The 22,989-nt window shown below is 35.3% G+C and overlaps 2 protein-coding genes across 3 annotated transcripts; both read right to left on the bottom strand.

The window, feature by feature from the left end:
* Positions 1-406: 406 nt before the first annotated feature.
* Positions 407-6,053, bottom strand: LOC109188588 (serine--tRNA ligase-like). Of its 2 annotated transcripts, none has more exons than XM_019339217.1 (10): positions 5,925-6,052; positions 5,474-5,622; positions 5,299-5,369; positions 3,537-3,698; positions 3,348-3,453; positions 2,906-3,099; positions 2,575-2,678; positions 2,286-2,469; positions 1,128-1,307; positions 407-855 (listed from the first exon to the last, which is right to left on the bottom strand). In XM_019339217.1, the coding sequence occupies exons 2-10, from the start codon at positions 5,604-5,606 to the stop codon at positions 652-654; spliced, it is 1,338 nt and encodes a 445-aa protein (XP_019194762.1). In that variant the 5' UTR covers positions 5,607-5,622; positions 5,925-6,052; the 3' UTR covers positions 407-651. The 2 variants fall into 2 exon arrangements, with proteins under 2 accessions (XP_019194762.1, XP_019194763.1); XM_019339218.1 differs by lacking the exon at positions 407-855 and adding an exon at positions 936-962 and having other exon boundaries at positions 1,086-1,307; positions 5,925-6,053.
* Positions 6,054-12,898: 6,845 nt separating this feature from the next.
* LOC109188564 lies at positions 12,899-13,960 on the bottom strand. Its single transcript, XM_019339208.1, has one exon. The coding sequence runs from the start codon at positions 13,958-13,960 to the stop codon at positions 12,899-12,901; it is 1,062 nt and encodes a 353-aa protein (XP_019194753.1).
* Between the last annotated feature and the right edge of the window lie 9,029 nt (positions 13,961-22,989).

Raw genomic sequence — 22,989 nt, forward strand, 5'->3', positions numbered from 1 at the left:
CTATACTTGTTACGTTCACTCATTTATTCGGGTTAATTGATTCAGACCCCGGGTTAATTAATTCTATCAATATGCATTAATAGTTAAGAATAAAAACTCAAGAAATTAACTACACATTTATTCAGTAAATACTAAGGTCTTATAATACAAACATGAATATATTAGCTATATAAATATGTGATATAATATTTTATGCATAACAAGTGAAATGCCATTTTCACAATACACTTGCAAGTGCAATTAATGTGTAGGGGAGATCAAAGTCTAGCACAAAGGAGAAGGAAAGAAAAATCAAACGAGTAAAGGTTTTAATCATGTCAGTAGATAATTGAATGATTTTGCTTTATCAATGCAGCAATAAGGAAAAAAAAAAAAAACAAAAAACAAAAAACAAAAAAAAAAAAAAAAAAAAAAAAAAAAAAAAACCCATAACCACAACATCAGGTAGAACAGTAGTATATGTATCTGAAATATTTCCGCAGTAAGCCATTACTGTGCAACGACAGCTTCTCAAATCAGTCTCAAGGGGCATTGGATATTTGGATCACAAACAATCATTCTTAAGTTATATCTTCTAAAACCGAGCTACAGCTTGACATAGTGTTTCCTTAAAGCCTTGTTTCTAGTTTGAAGGCATTAGAAAGTAAATGCTCATTTGGATTTTTTATCTTTACCAGTTGGGACGCTCTTGAACGGGAGGAATGTCACTCCACCCATGTAAGGTTGCAATACTTCGGGGACCTCCACCCCATCCTCCTTCTGGTAATTCTCGAGGATACAGCAGAGAGTCCTCTCTGTTGCCGTCAAAGTAGAGTTCAATAAATGAACATATTGTTTCGCCGATTGGTCATTTCCCTGTGTTAGCAATGATGACAAGGAGAAAGGTAAGAAAATATGTAGAATAGCACAATATTAACCTAACCATTACTGTCATACCTCATACTCCGTATTTAAGAGCAGATTTTGTAGCATACACCAACCCAACAGACACCATTGAATGAATTTCATCCCCCAAATAGTGATATGTAGTATGGAGTAATATTTAAATATTTTATATAGGTAATCTCAAAAGAGTATATTTTTAAGGAGATCATTTCACAACAAAAAATAGAGGAAGCAAATCCCACCTTTTTCTGCCCATACCGAATTTCCAATCTTCTTGATTGGTAATCCGTGCAGTTTGAGCATGAAACAAGTTCTCTATGTGTGGCAGAGGCAGGGAACCAGCCTTCTAAATCATACTTTTTTGCAGCAGCATCATTTAATGCACCAGAAACAATTGAAACAACATGATAGGGAATCTTTAGCTGCAACCAAAAACGATACTTTGAACTTCAATTATATTTATTAAAAGAAAAACAAAAACAAATGCCACATTAAAGAAAAACAAATATTATTTAAAAAAATTGCCATGTGTCATACAAAAATGACACTTCCAGTCACAAAAATAAAGCAGAGGCCATGTTTCTGCAGACTACCTTCACAGTCATGGTATAAAATGCATATTTCATGTAAAGTGCTATGAAAAAACTATAGAATTGTTCCTACTTTTCCCTAATAAAGAGAAGTAAAGAATAAAGAAAAAAGGTTAGGCATTAAACACTCTGGTGAAATACATCGTGTTCCATGGTTATAGCATTTGGAATAACTATGCTTTCTGGCACAGCATGTTATGTGAACAGCAGCATGCTATACTACAAGGGGCATATTACGCAACATGTGCGGGGGTTCATGGCACAATTTGCAATCTTTTAGCCTTTCCTTTCATACTCAGCAACCCAGAGAAGAGGGGAGCAATTCTCATCTAAGAGTACTTATATATATATAAAATAAGATAAGGAGGATTATGCAGCTAACAAAAAGGAACTGAATGCATAGTGGCAAAGGCAACAAGAAAGAAATTGATGCATAGTGGAGAAGCAACGTCATTTTCATTGTTTCACTTTGAATTCTTCAATTTATTAAAGGCTAAACCTTCCTGTCAAATTGGAGATAGGGATAAAAGTGTATACAGAATATGCACAGAAAGTTGGTTGAAAATAGTTTAGTGATATACTGGAGCTTCTGTGCATAGGCCAACCTAATATGCCAAAATTAGGATGTAGATTTCTAACATCCTATCAGGAACATTGTAGACTATTTCCTTTCTACCAACAATCATCAGTCAAACAATAAATAAATTAGAAGTACAACCTTTTGGATACTTAGGCATATAAAAAGTACTCCGTAGCAATTAAAACAAATAACATTGCAAGAAACATGCAGTATTCCATGAAAGTTCTGACCTGCTGGAAGAATTCCTCAGAGTTCTTGAACATCTCCTCATGCATGTCCCAGGAATCATTGCCATTTGGGCTAGTTATACAAAATTGCTCAACTTTTTCAAATTGATGAACACGAAAAATCCCAAGAGTGTCACGGCCATGAGAACCAGCTTCTTTACGAAAGCAAGTCGAATATCCTGCATATCTAACAAAAATAGTTGGGAAAAAAGGTGAAAGAAACTATTTGCATCCTGTAATGAAATAATAGTTTTAAAGGTTTTAGTACCAGGTCCACAAAAGTAGTCAATACCTTAATGGTAGCTCTGAGGGATGAATCCAATCATCCATATGATAAGCACACAGAGGCTGTTCAGATGTCGCAATTAGATATTTGTCATCTCCCTCACCAGTAACCTATTAGAAAACAGATAACTCAATCAGTTAGATATTTGATTTCATCAAAACATAAGAAAAAGAAAATTTAAAAAATGATACACCAAGTTCAACCACGGAGAAGCCCTTCAAAAACTAAACCACCTTCAAAGGCTTTTTCCATTGAACTTCAATTTGAAATGTTTGAACTACACTGCAAAAATCAAGACTTCAAGAAGCCATGTTTATTGAAACATCAGGGGAGTTACCTTGTAGAGTTCCTCATCAAATTGTGCTAGTTGAGCACATTTTCCCATGATATCTTGCCTCATGAAGAAAGGAGTTTGCAATCGAGAGTATCCCCTTTTTCTCAAAAAATCAAGGGCAAACATGATTAGTGCTTGGTTCAGATCAACGCCAGCATCTTTCAGATAGTAGCCTCTACCTCCAGCAATTTTTGCACCTAAATATGTAAAGTACATGCAAATTAGCAGAGAATAAGAAACAAATAAGACATGGGAAAGATAGTGAAACTAAATGATTGGAGGATTGAATTTAAATAAGGAAAGATAAAAATACTAAGAGACAAAGACAGATAAGCAAAAGTATACATAGCATTATTCATCCCAAGACTCAATTAAACAGATAACTTGGGACAAGTTTGTAAAAAATTATGTGAACCCTAGATGCTACAAATATGAAAAGAAATACCCTTATCCAAATCTGCAATCCCAAGAAGCTTGACAAGATCAACATGGTTTTTAAGCCCTGATTCAGTTCTCTTATCACCCCATTGACGAATGATAGCATTATTGTCCTGGAAATTCATGTTAACATAAAATGAGGGAAAAGACTTTTGATGAATGAAACAATAAATAAAGTACAATGATACTAACACACCTCATTATCACTAACTGGAACTGAGTCATGCACAAGGTTTCCAATAACTTCCAACCTTTTATACAATGCTGCTCGGGCCTCCTGCACTTCTTCCTCCTTTATTGCAGTCAATTTCTTGTTCTCCTCGGTATTCTTAATTAACTCACTTGCATCTTGTTTGGCCTTTACCAAATCAAATTGCATAATTCAGTCTTGGAGAAATCAAACATTGGAGAGATATTGTTCCTTTTGCTAGTTGAGAAACACATCTCACTCTTGGAAAATGACATTAAAAAAAAAAAAAGTAGTTCTATAGAACTTTAAAAAAACAAAGGAAAGAAAAAAAGAAAAAAGCAAGGAAATCTCAACCTACTCAGTAATAAAAATCACAAAAATAGTGAAGGATCATATTTTTAAACTTACCATTTACATTCTAGTAGTATTATTTCTCAAATCAAACACCAAATACCCAAGTTATAGCAGGTAAGATCTTAGCCCTATTCTTCCTACCTTGAAAGATGAAGTAATTTCACTTTAACCAATATTATTGAATGTTTTTAACTTACTACTTAAGCAGATTTACAGCCAAAATTTAGTATCATATAACAATAATCTGTTTTTAAAAGTCACTAATATAGGGTAGAGTGCATAAGTAGATTAAACAATGTTTTAGAGGGCGCTAGCCACTAGTCGGCCACCCGGGACTGCCAAGAGACGCCTAGCACCTTTGCAGGCGAGTAATAATAACAAGAAAAACACAGCAGTGTACACATTGCACACACACACACAAAAAACACTCAGCTGAGTTGTCCAACTCAAGCACCGAATTGGCGAACTCAGGTGCCTAGGCCAGCTGACTAATGTCAGCCTGAGGGTAAAATCCCCTTGGCCTAGGGGGGTCTACCGCCTAACAATGTTTTAAAAATCAACCTAGGCGCCCCTAGGCCTATGGGATTTCACCACTAGGCGTCATTTAGTTGGCCAGCCAATTAGGTGCCCGACTCGGCCAACTCGGTGCCTCGGCCGAGTCGAAAAACCCAATTTCCCAAATTAACTAAGAATCCCTAGCCCTGGCAAAGTAGGGAAAAAAAAAAAAAAAAAAAAAAAGCTTCTCCAACAAATGCAAAGCTCCGCTCCTCCAATCTCCAGCTGTTAGCCAATGTCGCCTGCTCCTTCTCCAGCCGGACCAGCCGTTGTTTGCTAGATCTGCTCTGCGCGTCTTCTCCAACTTCTCATTGTCACCGGTATTAACTTTGCCTTAGTATTAAGTTCATTAGTGGCATATTAACTTCACCTTATTATCGCACTATTTCCTTTGCCTAAGTATGCTAATACATATGCCATATGTTAAATGGAAACTGCCTTACTGCCACGGCTACCACTGGTTTTAAAAAATAATAATAATAATAATTAGTCGGCGCCTTCTGCAACATTGGTGCCTAGGTTGATTTTACAAAAGTGAGATTAAACTGTCATATAAAGGCCTTAGAACAGAATACTTTAGATTTTAGCATATAATTTTTTCCCTTCACTAATGCTATCAAGTCAAATATGCATCATATAGTGAAAGTGTGAAACCAAACACTAACATAACATCAATGCCATCTGCCATAGCTAATCTCAAAGCCTAGCTACAAATCTTTAAATAACATATCCAAGTCTATGATAATTTTAAAAAAATAATAATAAATAAAGAAGAAAGAAAGATGGCACCTCCAGTCCTCCACAGAGAACTGTGTAAAGTGTTGTAGGAAATAATTGAGTAAATATTAGGCAGACTTACTATCTTCAGCTTGGCCACTTCTTTGTTGATCTTGTTAAATTCTTTACGCAAATTATCGAATTCAAATTGACCTATATTATGCATCACCAACATTCAAGTCTTATTAGAAGTTACTAAGGAGTACATTTTAGGGACTAAATGAAAATTAGTGAGAAAGGGAGTCAAAGTTACATACGCTGACGCCAGACTTTGTCAAGCTCAATGACCTCGTCAACAATATCAACGTTAGCAAACCGCCGCCGTTGAGATTCTCGGATGACTTCAGGGTTGTGGCCCTTGTCTTCTCGGAATAGATTTATGTCAAGCATTTTCTTATGGTTTGATCTGCAATTCAGGAATGAACCGTCATGAGTGTGTATATACAGATATACATACCAGAAATCTGGACAGAAAAAGAAAGAGAAGCTACAGGGAAGTTCAACAACGGCAAAGGAGAAAATCCATACATCTATAAAACACAGAATCGCGGCTTTGGAACAAGATATGGAGAAAATTAAGAGAACACACCCCAAAAAAAAAAAAAAAAAAACAACCTAGCTAAGAGAAACAGCAATTCAATGAAGTAGGCCAGTTAAAATGGAGGAAAAGAGGATCAAGATTTAAGAATCAGAATAAACAGCGCATACCTAAGATTTCAAGGAGTTGAGCTTTCCAAGCTTGCCGACCTCTCACGGAAGCCTTCTGGTGCTGCTCACTTGGTAGTTGGTCGGAAGCCAAAAGCAAGAGAGTGAGGGAGCGGCGGTCAGAGGTGAGGGTTTAGGGTTAGTTATATATGTTATACTATACTATTAACATATTCTAATAAATCAGACTGAAAATAAAAATTAATTTAATTTAATAAATAATAAAAAGGAGAAGCAAATGCTAAAAATAATTACAAGAAATATAGTCTTATAAACGCAAATGATGCCGAGTGATTTATAAAATAAACTAGTACTCCGTATATTTTTTATGCGTGATGCGTACAAAATATGTGCCCAATATTAATACTTTAAATTAAAATTTTAAATTTATTTAAATTATTGTAAATAATAATAATATATGTAAAACATTTTTATAAAATTGATATATATATATATATATATATATATATATATATATATATATATTTTAGAAAATAGCTAATATGTATATTATTATTATTATTATTGAAGAAAATAAGAAAATATATGATGGATGAATGTGCTTAACAATAGTGAAAAAGATAACGGAAATTATAACGGTAAGAGTATGTTTGTCCAAAATATTGTAAAGTACAGCTTTTATTGCATAATGTATAAAAAAAATTAACAGAAAAAATGAACATAAATGGAGGATATAACATTTATTCATACTTATTATATTTTTATTTTAAATTTAAATTTAAAAAATGGTTTTCATTGTACAACTCATTATATTAGACATTTGTTGAGTGATATATCTATATATATTGTATGATTTATATTATAGAATTATGATACATCATTTATATTTACCGATAGTTAAATTTAAATTAACCAAACATTATAATTAAAGATGTTGATATAATGGCAATATAAAAAGAATGTGTATTAAGTATAACTTAAAATTAGAGAGATATTTTTCACTTAAAACCCGGTGAAACTACTTGAAAATATATATTACATAAACTTTTTGCAGGTGATAATATTTTTGGGATCATTCCCATAAACCATCACGCTAGTATTAAACCAATTCGACATAGATATTACTTTTGCATACACTATATAGAGCATATTATATTATTTACATTACATTGTTGGAAAACCATTCATAAAAAAGGCTTTTGTTTTAGTTATTAATTCTTGCTTCCTAAATTTCTAGAACCATGCAGACTATTTATTTTTTGTTGTCAGCATACGTGGGATCATTCAACATGCACTCCACTAATATAGCGCATGTCTTCATTAGTTGCCATGTTTGTGTGGTCTGCATGGAATGGTTTGTCGGAGGTTTACACTATAAATTAATCTCCCTTCTAGTAAACGAAATACATAAAAAGCTTCTTCCTTCTTTCTACGTAAGAATTAATATATATTATAATATATATATAATATATATAATTCGTGTCTGCCAATTAAGGTCTGAGCAATAGTGAGGTTCGCCTACGTGATTGCTAGTGCAAGCTATTCGTAGTTGGTCTGTGTAGCCTGTCGAAAGCGTGTCTGGGCTCTATCTGCATCGTTACCGAGCAAATAACGCTTTTAAGGTAGTGTTATTGTAACACGGCACAGATTTCCTTTCAACCATACACCAATAGTGTCCGTGCTTCTTAAAAGGCTTCCAGATCGTGCGTTGATGTTGCTATTTTCCCCAACAATTAAAAGCGTTATTCATAGCAACAGTCAACTACTTGAATCATCAAGCAGATTATAATAATTTTTGGCGACATGATGGTGTAGCAACAACAGAGATTAGCAGTGGAAGACAGCAGCTTCATACAGAACAATACTGGTGAAGCACACTACTTCGGCTTATGTGTAACCTTTAAGCAAGGGAGTACAACAGAAATAATTATTGGGTTCATATCGGAGCTTTGACCATACTCCGATGAGGTTTGTTTCCTCATATTTTAATATGACACATGCATATTTATATGATAATAGACTATCATATGCAAATGATTATTTTTGAGCACAAGTAATCATATATTATTGGGCATTGACCATATTCCCTTAAAGCTATTATAATGGCATAATTTAGAAGATGGTTTGCCTATATCTTTGCATCCATTTGATTATTATGTTTTGAAAGCATATGAAACGTGAAATATATATTGTGACACGCACTTTAGAAATCACCATTCCATATTTTGTATGGTGAGTGCTTTGAATATTATAGAGAAAATTAATAGTGGTGTACACAAAGATAAGTGAATTATTATTATTCACATGTATGAGCTTTATGAATTTGACAATTTGTTGTGTTAGAAGTGTTGATTTAACACTACTGCTAAGTGATTAAATCATCAATATGATATAAAGCTTATAAATTGTGTACTTATGCACATGTCAATTTACAACATTATGTGTTATTATTGTGGATATGTTACAAACTTTGCACTATTTGATGAGATACACACTATATTACAGTCACATAATCTTAAATATTTAAATTGTGTACTGGGTTTAATTTCAAAGGCTTTACTCACATTTATGGTGGTAGCATGGAAAAGTCATCGTTCTTGAATACTCTGTCTAGGAAGATGGTTTTTAAGAAAACTTCGGTTTCACCACTCGACCTGGGAGTTTTTAAGAAGTAGGGTGTTGATCATGCAGGCTAGTTAGAGTGCCACTTGATCTTCACTTGAAATGAGGTTGACCTTCATATATTGTTAAACAATCAAAGCCTTGCAATAGAAATTGTTGAAGTACTGCAATAGTAATATTGATGTGCATCTTATGAATGCTTTATATGAGTTTTAATTTCCTCAAGGGAATGGAAAATTGTGCAAGTGGCAACTCTGAAGTCTCATTGTTGAGAGATATTTTCGAATAAATATGAGCTAGAACATATTCCTTGTGTATGAGATTAATTTCTTATAAGAATATTTTTTTTTGAAAGCAGGAAGATCGAATATTATTAATGAATATGCGTAACAATAAAATCAGGAGGTACATTTTCCCACAGCATAGTCATACCCTGAGTAGTAACCCTAGATGCTAACGTATGAGCAATAACATTTAACCGTCTAGGAATAAAGCATAAATAACAAGAAATAAACTGAGCCATAATGGCTTGACACTCCCGAACAATAACACCAACATAGGATCTTGGATGTAAATCAACTCTAGAGAGATAAGACTTCAGTACCGAACAATCCGTGGATAGAGTTACCGTTGTAACCTGGCGATCCCTTAGCCAAGACAAAGCCTCCTTACAAGCTAGTGCTTCCGCCGTGATTGCATTCTCACACAAAGGCAAACGCCCATTCATAGCCGCTACGAAGCCTCCTTGGCCGTCCAAGAGAACCGCGCCAAATGCTGCTGCCCACGTCGACGGACACCATGCGGCATCTACCGTGCACTGCAGGCCAGTGGGTGTCGGCTCGTGAGGCTGCTGCTGATCTGTTACACACGGCCGTGAGGCCCTCCAGGCCGAGAGGGCTGCTTTGGCGGCCAAACACATTTGCTTGGGTGGCCTCATATACGCCTCCCATACCGTAGAGTTTCGTGCATTCCATAAGTGGTACAGAACTGCAACAACTTGAATAAGAACATCCGTGGTTAGCACAGTCATCGCACTCTGAAACCATTCAACAAAAGATCCCCCATGCACAGAAGAAATAATAAGGCAAGATTCATTCCAGACATGACAAGCATATTGACACTCTATCAAACAGTGCATAACATCTTCATTAAAACCAAGACACATGGGACATGCAAGATTCACATCAACTCTCCGACTAGCAAGAGCTGTTGTGGTTGGTAGCACACCACTCAAAGCTCTCCACAGAAACGTTTTCCACCTGGGGGGCACATCTAATTTCCATAATGCTGGCCATTTATCAAAAGCCGTATCATTCTGTATTTCCCCCACAATCAAGCGATATGCACTTTTAACAGAATACAATCCATTATGCTCCTTATACCAATACCAAATATCCTCATAGTCCGGGCAGACTGGCACCCTACAGATACGGTTCACATCGTGTGGGTCAAAAATATCATTTAAGATGTCCAGATCCCAAGTACGGGTATTCTGATCCATCAAACCTGACACTTTCGACTCACTAATAATAGATGGTAAATTAGTATGTATCTTTTAATCCAAATCCAGAAGCCAAGGATCTTTACCAATTATAGTAGTCTCCCCATCCCCAATCCTCCTCCTTACTCCACCACACACTAGATCATGCGCCGCCATTATACTCCTCCAGCAGTAGCTAGGATTATTTCCTATGACAGCACTTCTGAAATCAGCTTTAGGGAAGTACCTTGCCTTATATACCTTTGCCACCAAAGATTCTGGTTTGGTGAGAAAGCGCCAACCCTGTTTGCCTAACATTGCAAGATTAAAAGCTTTTAGATCTTTAAAGCCCAGGCCCCCAACTGTTTTTGGCTTACTGAGACGATCCCAAGCCATCCAATGTATTCCACCTGCCCCACCCTTACTCCAATAGTATCTGTTCATAGTTCTCTGTATTGCCATGCAAAGGGAATCAGTTAGCAAAAAGACACTCATTGAAAAGGTAGGCATAGATTGGGCTACCGTTTTCAATAGGATCTCTTTGCCTGCCTGGGACAATAATTTCTTATTCCAAGAGCCTATCCGTTGTTGGATTTTTTCCTCAATATATGCGAAAACCTGTTTCTTGTTCCTTCCAACAAACGAAGGCAACCCCAGATATCTCCCAAAATCCACAGCCTGGGTAACTCCCAAAACCGCACTCACCTCCTCCCTTACATCCACATCTGTATTTTTGCTGAAACAAATACTGGACTTATGATAATTAATAGACTGACCAGATAGTACCTCATAGTGCTCCAAACATTGTTTCACCGCACTCACCTCCTGCACATTCGCCTTAAAGAATAAGAGGCTATCATCTGCAAAAAATAGATGGGAAATAGGCGGGGCACCACGTGCCACTCTGCACCCATGGACAGCTCCCAACGCCTGGGCCCGCTGTAACATTAAAGACAGTCCCTCTACACAAATGATAAAAAGATAAGGAGAAAGAGGATCCCCCTGTCTGAGACCCTTGTTGGTACCACTACACCCCCAACTGTGCCATTAATAAGAATATTATAAGAAACAGTAGTAACGCACATCATAATCAAATTCACCCACTGTTCCGCAAAACCTAGAGCTTTCATCATTTGCCTTAGGAAGACCCATTCCATTTTATCATAAGCTTTGGCCATATCCAACTTTAGGCCCCCCCAACCCACCTTTCCACATTGTTTTCTATTCAGGAAATGACCTATCTCAGCAGCAATTAAGATATTATCAGTTATCAATCTATCCGGGATGAAGGCACTTTGTGACTCTGAAATAATAGAATCCATAAAAGGCTTCATTCTATTTGCAATCATCTTGGCCATAATCTTGTATACCACATTACTTAAAGCAATCGGCCTCAGATCCGTGGGGTATTCAGGGACCTTCTTTTTCGGGACTAACACAACATTAGAATCATTTAATCCCTCCGGGAATACACCCGCATTAAGACAACCAAGTACGAATTCAGTCACCTCAGGCCCCACCACACCCCAAAAATGCTGATAGAAACCCGGATTCATCCCATCCGGCCCAGGCGCCTTATCCGGGAACATAGCAAACAAAGCCACTTTCACCTCCTCTGCCACAAAGGGTTTCAACAAAGACTCGTTTTGCAACTCAGATACATGGGGGGGGGGGGGCACGTTATTAAATAAATCACTTCGGGATGGGGTTACAGATGATTTAAAAATATTAGTAAAATAATCAATAATAACTGTATTCATAGCACCCTTAGACACCCAGCTACCATCCGCATTTTTCAGTCTAGACAGAGAATTTTTACGCTTACGAGAAGAGGCATACCTATGATAGAACTTGGTGTTGGCATCCGCCCCTCGCAGCCAATGCTGCTTTGCCCTCTGCCGCCAATATATATCCTCCTGTGCCTCTAGACGAGTCAGCTAAGCCTGGATTGTATTATACTCCTCCAAAACCGCATGTCCCCTACATCCTTTCAGTCTCATCAACTTGCCATGCAACAATTTAATTTGCTTACCAAACATATGGAAGCGATCACCTCCCCAAGCCTGTAAACGATCTTTGCATAGCTGTAGCGTGCTCAACAAACCCTCTCCCTGACTATCATACCATGCCTGCTCCACCACCCCACGGCAGCCCGAATCTAACAACCAGGCCATTTCAAACTGAAAAGCGCGCCGATCACCCATACCAAAGCTAGTCGGATTAGAAATACTCAGAAAAATGGCAGAATGATCAGACTTACGAGTTAGGATATTAACAGTCTTGGCTTCCACTAACAACTCGCGCCATTCCATTGTCGCTACCACCCTATCCAGTCTCTCCTCAACCCATTCCTCCGTACCCTCACCCTTCTCCCAAGTATACAGATACCCCTCCATAGGCAACTGCAGCAAACCACAAGAATCTAGTGTCTCCCCAAAACCACGCAACAAACTCTTTGGATGTGGGACCCGCCCCCGCTTCTCAGACTGGAAAAGCAAATCATTGAAATCACTAATCACAACCCACGGTAGCGAGGATTGTGTTGCTAATCTCTTCAATAAGGCCCACGATTCACGTCTTCTCGATCTCTGGGGATATCCATAGTAACAAGTCATACGCCATGGGGGTCTATCATCCACCGTCACCTCCACATCCATATGGTTCATGGAATAGCTAATTAGTCTAGCAGTATTATTAGCTCTCCACAACAAAGCCAAACCACCCCGTCTACGATCCGGATTCACAAAAAATACCCCTTCAAACCCCAATTTAACTCGCAACCTCTCAGCATGATCCCCTTTTACCATAGTCTCAATCAGAAATACAAAATCCGGCTTCTTACTGGACACCATGTCCACCACCTCCCGAACTGTTCGTGGATTGCCCAAGCCACGACAGTTCCAGCATAACGTACTCATGATGATGGGCGGAACTGCACTGCAGCTCCCGCCATGTACGAGTTTTTTGACACGTCTGCCATGGTAACATCCTCCCCGCTCCCACGCACTTCCCCCTCATGACCCCCTTCCCTCCTTCTTTTTGAAATTGCCACCACTGCCGAATCAGCCCCTCTCACTCCAGCCGCAACCACCCTTGCCCCATCCTCCCTCACCTCACCACCCCTTTGTTCACCCTCAACCCGCACTCCTTCCACCACTCTCGGCCTACTCCCCACCGGAACCAACCAGCTGTCCCCCACTTCCCTCGGCCCACGGTTGCCACCTACCCTCATATCCGCACCGTATGGGTACAAATGCACTGGAGCTGTTGAAACCCGGGCTTTGACGCAGAATTTATACGTATGCCCCATTAGTCCACAAAAGAAACAAAAGGAGTGCAAACGTTCATACCTAAAATTTACCCAACATGTGGTCTTATCACGCTTCAACATCTTCATTCCTCTTCGCAATGGTTTGTCTACCGGAATCGAGACACGAATTCGGTAAAACGCAAGCCAAGGTGCCCCTGCAAACCTCTCATCATGTTTAACAAAGGTTCCAATAAAATTTCCCATCTGCTCGAGTATTGGTTGTGACGTATAACCCATGGGAATATCATGTAGCTGCACCCACATATCCACCGTATTCAACGCAACATCAACCGGTAACACCCCATCCCCAACCAAACGACACACCAAAGTGTTGTTTTCAAACGCCCAGGGCCCTCCATCCAGAACATAATCAACATCTGTTTTATGAAAGAAAACAAATAAGAACAAGCCTTTATGTATCTCCGTTACCATAACCCCCATCACCGGTTGCCAGACTGAAGCCAAGACCTGTCTCATATATTCCAACTTAATCATCTTTGCTGTGAGAAACCTGCCCACCACAGTCCAAGTTTGCATCGGTGCTTCGGAACCATCCGCTACCCCTTCCTCCACAGGTGCGAAACACTCCTCCTCACTGTCAATGGAAATTTCCGCAGCACGTTCAATAACTTCGGCCACATGCACCGCATCATCAACACCTGCCATGTTTCGTCGTCCAAGAAAACAAAAAACAGCACCGCCTTGAAAGAGAAACCACGCTGGCCAAAACGTAAAACCTGGGAAACCGCTGCTGCCGTCTTGCTTATCGTAATCGTCGTGACAAGAGCAAAAAACCGGTAAGAACCACCGTAGAAAGAGATCGAAAGAGCAAAAACCTAGCCAAACCCTAGGAGAGGATGCAAAACCCTAGAATTCTAGAGAGAGAGTATTCTACAATTTATTATAAGAATATGATTTTCTTATAATGTGAAATTTGTGATTATGTTATTCAACTTGATGTAGCATGTGGACAACATTATTTCTATGGCTTACTAACAATGAGCATTTGTATATATATATATTATTTAAACTCTTGGTTGAGTCATATTGAAATACCTATAATTCCTAGTTAAAGGGTAATTGTGATCAATTGAGATAACCAAGTTTGTTGAAATATATTCAACTGTTGAGTATGTATCAATCAGGCAGAGTGCGAAGCTTATATAATGCTCCACAAAGCAAATCGGCAAAACTCAGTCTACAAAGGAGCTAGTGTTGGGCACCAAAGATCAATCTGGGTAAGAGATCAAATACATTTGAAAAATAAAAAATAAAATTGTAAGTGTTGCATTGTGGGGGTAATTAACTCCTTATATTTTCATCAAAAGTTTCTCTGTGGTATTGAGAATAATGATGAAAGAGAATGTTTCATGTTAAGCATGAAAATCTCAAGAGATTATTTACGAGTAAACGAAGTACTCGTCAAAGTGCATGTAAGTTTGATCAAGAGAATCAACTTACTTGAGGGCTAATTATGAGGATTAGTCGCTGACTCATTGGAAGGACTTAAAGTCCAAGTGGTAATGAATTCGTGGTGGATCCCACTTCTGTGGTCAAACGAAGCCATGAAAAGAGTTACAAAATAGTACACTAGTTGGTCATTCCGACAGTGTGTGTACTTGTGAGGTTGAGCTACAGCTCTTAATGAATTCATAACTCTTTGAGAAAGGATGGTTTTGTTGAGACAAACCTAATGAATTCACCGCATAATGACATGAGTACAAAGTGCTCTTGGTGACTTATACTCAATTGAGATGGCCTATGTTGAGGTAGACCTAAAGAGATCCCTAACTTGAGTAGAAAATGGCTAACCGCTTCTTATGAAAGATAACGGAGTTATCCCAAGAAGCTGAGTGGCTAAGAAACATGGTGATAATCGTGCAGTTGTGGGGGTGTCCAACACCTTCACCACATTGTGATTCACAAACTATCATTTGCATTGCAAAGAACAGTGCCTATGATATAAAGAAAAGGCTTAGAATGGATTTATGTCTTTAACTACACTATAAGCCTTTAAAGGTGGTCTATATTGAGATAGACTTGGTAGAGTTAAAAGTCTATATTGAGATGGACTTGACAAGACATAAAAATCTACAATGCGATAAGACTTGTCAGAGTTAAAAGTCTATGTTGAGATAGACTTTGACAGGGTGGAGGTCTATATTAAGATAGACATAACAGACTTGAATACTAAGGGTATTCATAAGAAATCAAAGAGTTTGACTTTCGTAGGACCTGCTTTTTGAGTTGGTGTGTGCATTAGAGTTCAAAATTTATCTAACCGGTGAGTTCAAGATTCATATCACTCTCGGAAAGAAAATTACTCAATGTCACTACGTGTCAGTTCAAGTTCTCAAACACTGGCATTAAGGTCAACTCGATTGTATTGCTCAGACATTACTTCATTTAAGCCTTCTATTTTGAATGTGTGGGGGATTGTTGGAAAACCATTCATAAAAAAAAGCTTTTGTTTTAGTTATTAATTCTTGCTTCCTAAATTTATGGAACCATGCAGACTATTACTTTTTGTTGTCAGCATACATGGGATCATTCAACATGCACTCCACTAATATAGCGCATGTCTTCATTAGTTGCCATGTTTGTGTGGCCTGCATGGAATGGTTTGTTGGAGGTTTACACTATAAATTGATCTCCCTTCTAGTAAACGAAATACATAAAAAGCTTCTTCCTTCTTTCTATGTAAGAATTAATATATATTATAATATATATATATATAATATATATAATTCGTGTCTGCCAATTAAGGTCTGAGCAATAGTGAGGTTCGCCTACGTGATTGCTAGTGCAAGCTATCCGTAGTTGGTCTGTGTAGCCTGTCGAAAGCGTGTCTGGATTCTATTTGCACCGTTACCGGGCAAATAACGCTTTTAAAGTAGTGTTATTGTAACACGGCACAGATTTCCTTTCAACCATACACCAATAGTGTCCGTGCTTCTTAAAAGGCTTCCAGATCGTGCGTTGACGTTGCTATTTTCCCCAACATACATATTAGAGCTAATTCCATTATATTTTTGTCCGGAATTTATAGGTGACAATCCACTTTTAGTTTTTTCTTTTTAAAATATTTTCCTTTGGTCTTAGTATTTTGTGCCATGATCATTTTGGTCCTCTATTAACAAAACAGTTTAAATACCGGTAAACACAATAACATTTCAGTATTCAATTATGAATTATATTTTTTTCAAAAAAATTAACATAAAAAATATAACTGGTCAACGCACTTTGTATTAAAAAGATCGAAATGCCATTGTATTTAACGAAATTTCAATAATTTTGTTGATAGAGAACCAAAAATGGTCATATCACAATAATACTAGAACCAAAAATGAATATTCTGATAAAAAAAAAGAGACTAAAAATGAACTATCGCTTATAATCTAGAACCAAAAACATAATTAACTCTTACATATTATTATATACTTTCAAACTCTACACCTATACTATTAATCTATACTATTAATAAAAGTAAAATCATCCTCTTCAACTTTCCTGCTGAAACTTTTCTTAATATTAAATAATGGGAAAATGACACTTTTTCCCCCTTCGTTATATGCTTATAGCACTTTTTTCTCCTGAGTTATTCATGCATCTACATTTGCCCCCTCAATTATTATAAAAGTGGTTATTTTTCCCTTGATATATTAAATGGACATTTTTACCCTTAAAATAAATATTTTATTTATTTCTCTTCTTCAACAGATTATTGCTTATACGTAGGGATAATCACGGTTCGGTTCGAACTGAACCGAACACTATAGTAATCAAATAAAAAATTTTCGGTTATGATTCAGAACATAACTCAATTTTTGGGTTTACATTTATTAAAATTGTAAACTGGGAAAAAATGGATCCTAAACCGTGAACCGGAGGTTCAAATCGGAACAACCACTAGCATTAGCTTAAAATTAGAATTGTAATATTTGCAAATAGCGTTTTTTTTTTCACATTTATACTGACTCTCACATATAAGTATATATAACCACGATTTGGTTTTAATTTTAAACCGCCGGTTCACAGTTTCGAATCCAATTTGAACTGCTGGTTCAAACTTTCTTATAAAATTTTATTTTTAAAATATTCTAAATTTAACAATTAATGTATTTTATTTTTTCAAATCGTGGTTATAATTTGTTGGAGAAGAAAAATAAAAGAAATATTTATTTTAAGGGTAAATGTATCCATTTAACATATCAAGGCGAAAAACTGCCACTTAAATAATTTAGGGGGGAAAAGTGTTATAAGTATATAACACATGGAAAAAAAGCGTCATTTTCCATTAAATAATTAATTTATTGATAAAAAAATTAATAAAACTTAATTGGTAACAAAATGTTATATGGAAATTAACTAATATATATTAATTGGTAATATTCTATAGAAATTATGCGTAATAACGTAATCTATACTATTAATAAAAGTAAAATCCTCCTCTTTAACTTTTCTGCTCAAACTTTTCTTAATATTAAATAATTAATTTATTGGTAAAAAAATTAATAAAACTTAATCGGTAACAAAATGTTATATGAAAATTAACTAATATCTATTAATTGGTAATATTCTTTGGAAATTCTACATAATAACGTAATTTTATAAGGAATAATGATTTATTAATTATTATTTGATTTTATAAGGAAATAATGATTTATTAATTATTATTTACACCAAAAATAATAATTAGAATATTAGTTTTACACCAATCTATATCTATAGTTTATAGTATTAATAAAAGTAAAATCATCCTCTTCAACTTTCCCGCCAAACTAATATGAATATTAATTAATCTATACTATTAATAAAAGTTGGTGTTATCGGATTCAAATAAGAAACAATTGCTTTTAGTGGAATTGGAGAAGTTGCTATTTTTGTGGGGGAAGAGACTGATGGACTTTCTAGAAATGCCAAATTTAGACGAAAGTAACATGGGTTTTGATGGAAAACATATATGTCGATAGCCGAAGAGTTGGCGTATGACAAGGAATCGTTGAAGGTAGAGCATGAAACGTTGATAACTAATTGACAGACGAGAAAATGGTGTTGATTCTAATGGAGGTGGATTGTTCTTTGTGTATGGTTACAGAGGAACATGCAAGACATTCGTGTGGAGAACGTTATCATCAAAGATAAGGATCCGCGGTGATATTGTTCTCAACGTTGCTTCGAGTGGAATGACATCTTTGCTCTTGCCGGGAGGCAGGACGACGCATTCCAGATTTGTTATACCACTCTTTGAACGAAGATTCCACGTGCAATATATCGCAAGGCAGTGGCCTTGCTGAACTTATAATAAGGAGCAATCTGATAATATGGGACGAAGCACCGATGGTGCACGAACACTATTTTGAGGCTTTGGACAAAACCATGAGGGATCTATTGAGGTTCGTTATACCGGGTAGTGCTGAAAAGACATTAGGTGGAAAGACAGTAGTTTTGAGCGGCGATTTTAGACAAATTATTCCCGTTACTTCGAAAGCAGCGAGACTAACTACACCTGGACTCTAAAACCGGTATGACCATTTTCCATAGAATAGACAATGTTGACATCTCACTGGCTCCAATTGAACAAGTTTACACATCTTTCTCAGAATCTTATCCATGTATGAAAACTTCTAAAAAATTTGTAAGTTAATTTTTACTATATCATTATAACAATATCAATTGTAATCATATATTTCAAATTATTTATTATCAGCCTCTATTTACAGGCTTACAGCAATTGTAGCAATTTTCATTGACAAACTCTCAAAACAATTTGTCTCAACAACGAATGAAAATAAAATAAAAAAAATTCAATGACTTCGTTGTTGTGGATGAAAAGTAAGTACCTCACTTTATTATTCCTATTAAATTAAATAAATTAGTAGCTACAACAAAAAATAGTACATATGCATTTAATTAATTCAGAAATAGATGTCTATAATGTCTTTATTCAAAAAAGATTTATTCATTATAAAAAAATTAAAAAAGAGATATAATTTCATTAGTTATATTATCTCTATTTTATACAATTCAAAGATTCCTTACCTTCAAATTTATTAATTAATTATATTTAGTACATTGTCCATTATCTTCATTTTTACACTATTTTGTAATTAAATATCAAAGTTATAAAATATAAAATATGTTATATATATATATATATATATATATATATATATATATATATATATATATATATATATATATATATTTACCAAGTATTTTATACAAATATAAATAAATATTACGGAGTAATATTTTCTTAAATACATTCACATGATAATCTACTACACACATCTCAAACAACATGAAACATGTTGGGGGAAAACTACCACTGTCAAGTATCAATAGGCGCTTGCAAGATAAATAGTTCATAGTACAACTAAGATCCAGTCATATACACAGCAAGACAAATCTAAAACTTTCTATACCATAATCTCATTGCATGACGCTGCCCTCTATGCTACCAATAACACAATTACACATGACACACTACCAATAAAAAAGAAGAGGACAAGTATTGAAGATAAAGACAATTCAATGGCAATGCTACCCAAAAAAGAATTAAGAAGACTTATAGAAATTTAAATCAAAAGTAGTATTTATTTCGACTATCATTTTTAGACTATGCATTTAGACTAGCGTTATTATAAAATAGCAAACCATTATTTTAGTGACAATATATATATATATATATATATATATATATATATATATATATATATAGATATATATATATATATACATATATATATATATATATACATATATATATATATATACATATGTATATATATATATGTATATATACATATATATATATATATACATATATATATATATATATATATATATATATATATATATATATATATATATATATATATATATATGTATATATACATATATATATATATATACATATATATATATATATATATGTATATATATATATATGTATATATATATATATATCTATATATACATATATATATATATATATGTATATATATATATATGTATATATATATATATATATATATATATATATATATATATATATATATATATATATGTATATATATATATATATATATATATATATATAATCGCACTCAGGTGCGAATGCTTCGCCCAGGAGCGAAATAGGAATGGATTCTGTTCGTCCACGTGTCCAGATCTAATGGATGAGAAATACTGATTTTTTTTAAAAAGTGCGGTGTCATTTTCGTAAATAATTGAACATCGAAGTGCAAGTAAAATGTATTACAAGTGCATGTAAAATGTATTATAAGTGCAAGTAAAAATTTACACTGAGCATCAATACTAAGTGCACCTATAGTTATAAGTAGTTACACATATAGTTCTAAGTAATTGCACACATAGTTATAAGTAGTTGCACCTAGGTGCATGAATGATTGCGAGTGGTTTTCAGGGGTATTACTACATGCTGAACTCAGAACAATGAATGTTAACAAGACAAAATTACATGCACTTATAGGTGAAAGTAGGTGCACCTATAGTTATAAATAGTTGCACCTATAGTTATAAATAGTTGCACCTATAGTTATAAGCACACCCAGGTGCATGAATGTTTGCGGGAAGTGAATGCTAACAAGGCAAAATTACATGCACTTATAGGTAAAAGTAAGTGCACTTGTAAGTGATTTTACTTGCACTTCGATGTTTAATTATTTACGAAAATGCCACCGCATTTTTTTTAAGCTAATATATCTGGACACGTGTCGCGTGCTGATTCGTTCGCATATTCCTTCCTGGGCACTTATCTATATATATATATATATATATATATATATATATATATATATATATATATATATATATATATGGGCGCACTCTCGTGTGAACGGCCGCCCAAGAGAGAACTGCGAATCAACCAATGCGCGCCACGTGTCCTGTGGCGCATGTAAATGTATTATATGTGCAAGTAGTTGGTGCACCTATGCAAGTAAAAAATGCAGGTAAAATCACTTACAAGTGCACCTACTTTCACCTACAAGTGCATATAATTTTGCCTTGTTAACATTCATTGATTGGGTACACCCACTTTCACCTACAAGTGAATGTAATTTTGCCTTGTTAACATTCATTGATCGGGTGCACATACTTTTACTTACAAGTGCACCTACTTTCACCTTGCACTTACTTATAACTATAGGTGCACCAAGTTATAACTATATGTGCACTTAGATTTGGACACGTGGCACACGCTGATTGGTTCGAAGTTTTCTCCTCGACGCGTCGTTCGCATCTGAACGTAGTCCTATATATATATATATATATATATATATATATATATATATATATATATATATATATATATATATATATATATATATATATATATATATTTATTTATTTATTTATTTATTTATTTATTTATTTATTTATTTATTGCATTTATATATAATTTGAATTACTTATTTAAATAAACAAATTCAACATTCAGTTACTGAATATCTTCTATATAATCTTGCATTGATATACTTTGAAGTACTTATTTAAAAATAATCATTGAACATTATCACATCCGCGCAATGCATGTGAAAAAACTAGTATATCTATAAATTCATTAATGATACATTTGGAAATTGAAAAATGACTTCAGGAAGTCGTCATTTTCTTAATTTTCCAGTGTTTGGCTAAAACAATTTGATAATTGAGTAGTTTACTTACAATTGGAGTAGCCGGTAGACATGTAGTGTAGCGACCAAACGTCGGCGAAGGGGAGTGCAGCGGGCAGCGTCGACGACAAGGAAGGCAGTGTCAAGGATTGAGCAGCTACTGGCATACTAGCGTTAAAGAGACAAAGGCGGGTAGATTGAAGAGACAGAGGCAGTAGGATAGAGAACTAGCATTGAGTGTCGACGATTTGTGAAGAGAAGGTAGAGTAAGGGCTCACGGTGAGGCGACAGTGGAGTTGAGGCGTGACTCAATCTCGTGAGATTTCAATCATGAGGGCTGGATATGGTCACTGATGCTTTGGAAGACAAGAAAATGAATAGAGGTAGAAGAATGAAGATTAGTGATTTAGGGAAATTGATTGAAATGGTTAAAAAACATGAGAAACAGATAATAATAGGCAACTTTTAAAATTTGGACAAAAGAAGGAAAAAATCATTTGGAACTTGAGTTTCTAGTAAAAAATGCAAGTTGCACTTGAGTTTCTCAAAATTTTGAAATCTTTTTTTTTTTTTTTTTTTCACTAAAATACGACATACTTGCATTTGTCAAAAATTATACAAAAAATGCAAGCACGACTTCCGTTTCTCATAAATTTACCTGTATCTTGGTGTGGCAACTCAAAAGATCCGTGGGTCTTTGCAGTCATGGTGGTGTAGGCTCCTCTTTTGCCTCTTCAAACATATATCTAAGCCTAAAACCACATTTTTCGATCCTTCCATTTATGTTTTACTTCAATTTCAACCCAATGAATGAGGTTGACACAAAAATGGGTGGCTAGTGATTTCTTTTTTTGCTTCGATCCATCCAGCTATTTGAGCTTGATAACCATTTGCCTTTGTGTTAATTGATATGCTTGTTGTTGGGTCATATTGTTGTCCTAAATTATTGACAAAAATATAAGTTCTAATCCTAGTCAAAATGGAAGAAAAACAAGAATACAAGTCCCGGTCAATGTAGGAAATCATATTCCCATCGGACTAATGATAAAGGAT

This window comes from Ipomoea nil, unplaced genomic scaffold (assembly GCF_001879475.1).
Source record: "Ipomoea nil cultivar Tokyo-kokei standard unplaced genomic scaffold, Asagao_1.1 scaffold1436, whole genome shotgun sequence".
NCBI lineage: Eukaryota > Viridiplantae > Streptophyta > Magnoliopsida > Solanales > Convolvulaceae > Ipomoea > Ipomoea nil.

What these genes read in the sequence shown, in the direction of transcription:
- LOC109188588 (XM_019339217.1), bottom strand. Translation starts at nt 5,606, where the DNA reads ATGCTTGACATAAATCTATTCCGAGAAGACAAGGGCCACAACCCTGAA. An exon ending in AAGTGGCCAAGCTGAAGATA is followed by an intron (nt 3,699 to 5,298) that starts GTAAGTCTGCCT and finishes GATTTGGTAAAG; the next exon opens with GCCAAACAAGATGCAAGTGA. An exon ending in TTCCAGTTAGTGATAATGAG is followed by an intron (nt 3,454 to 3,536) that starts GTGTGTTAGTAT and finishes ATGAATTTCCAG; the next exon opens with GACAATAATGCTATCATTCG.
- LOC109188564 (XM_019339208.1), bottom strand. Translation starts at nt 13,960, where the DNA reads ATGGCAGGTGTTGATGATGCGGTGCATGTGGCCGAAGTTATTGAACGT.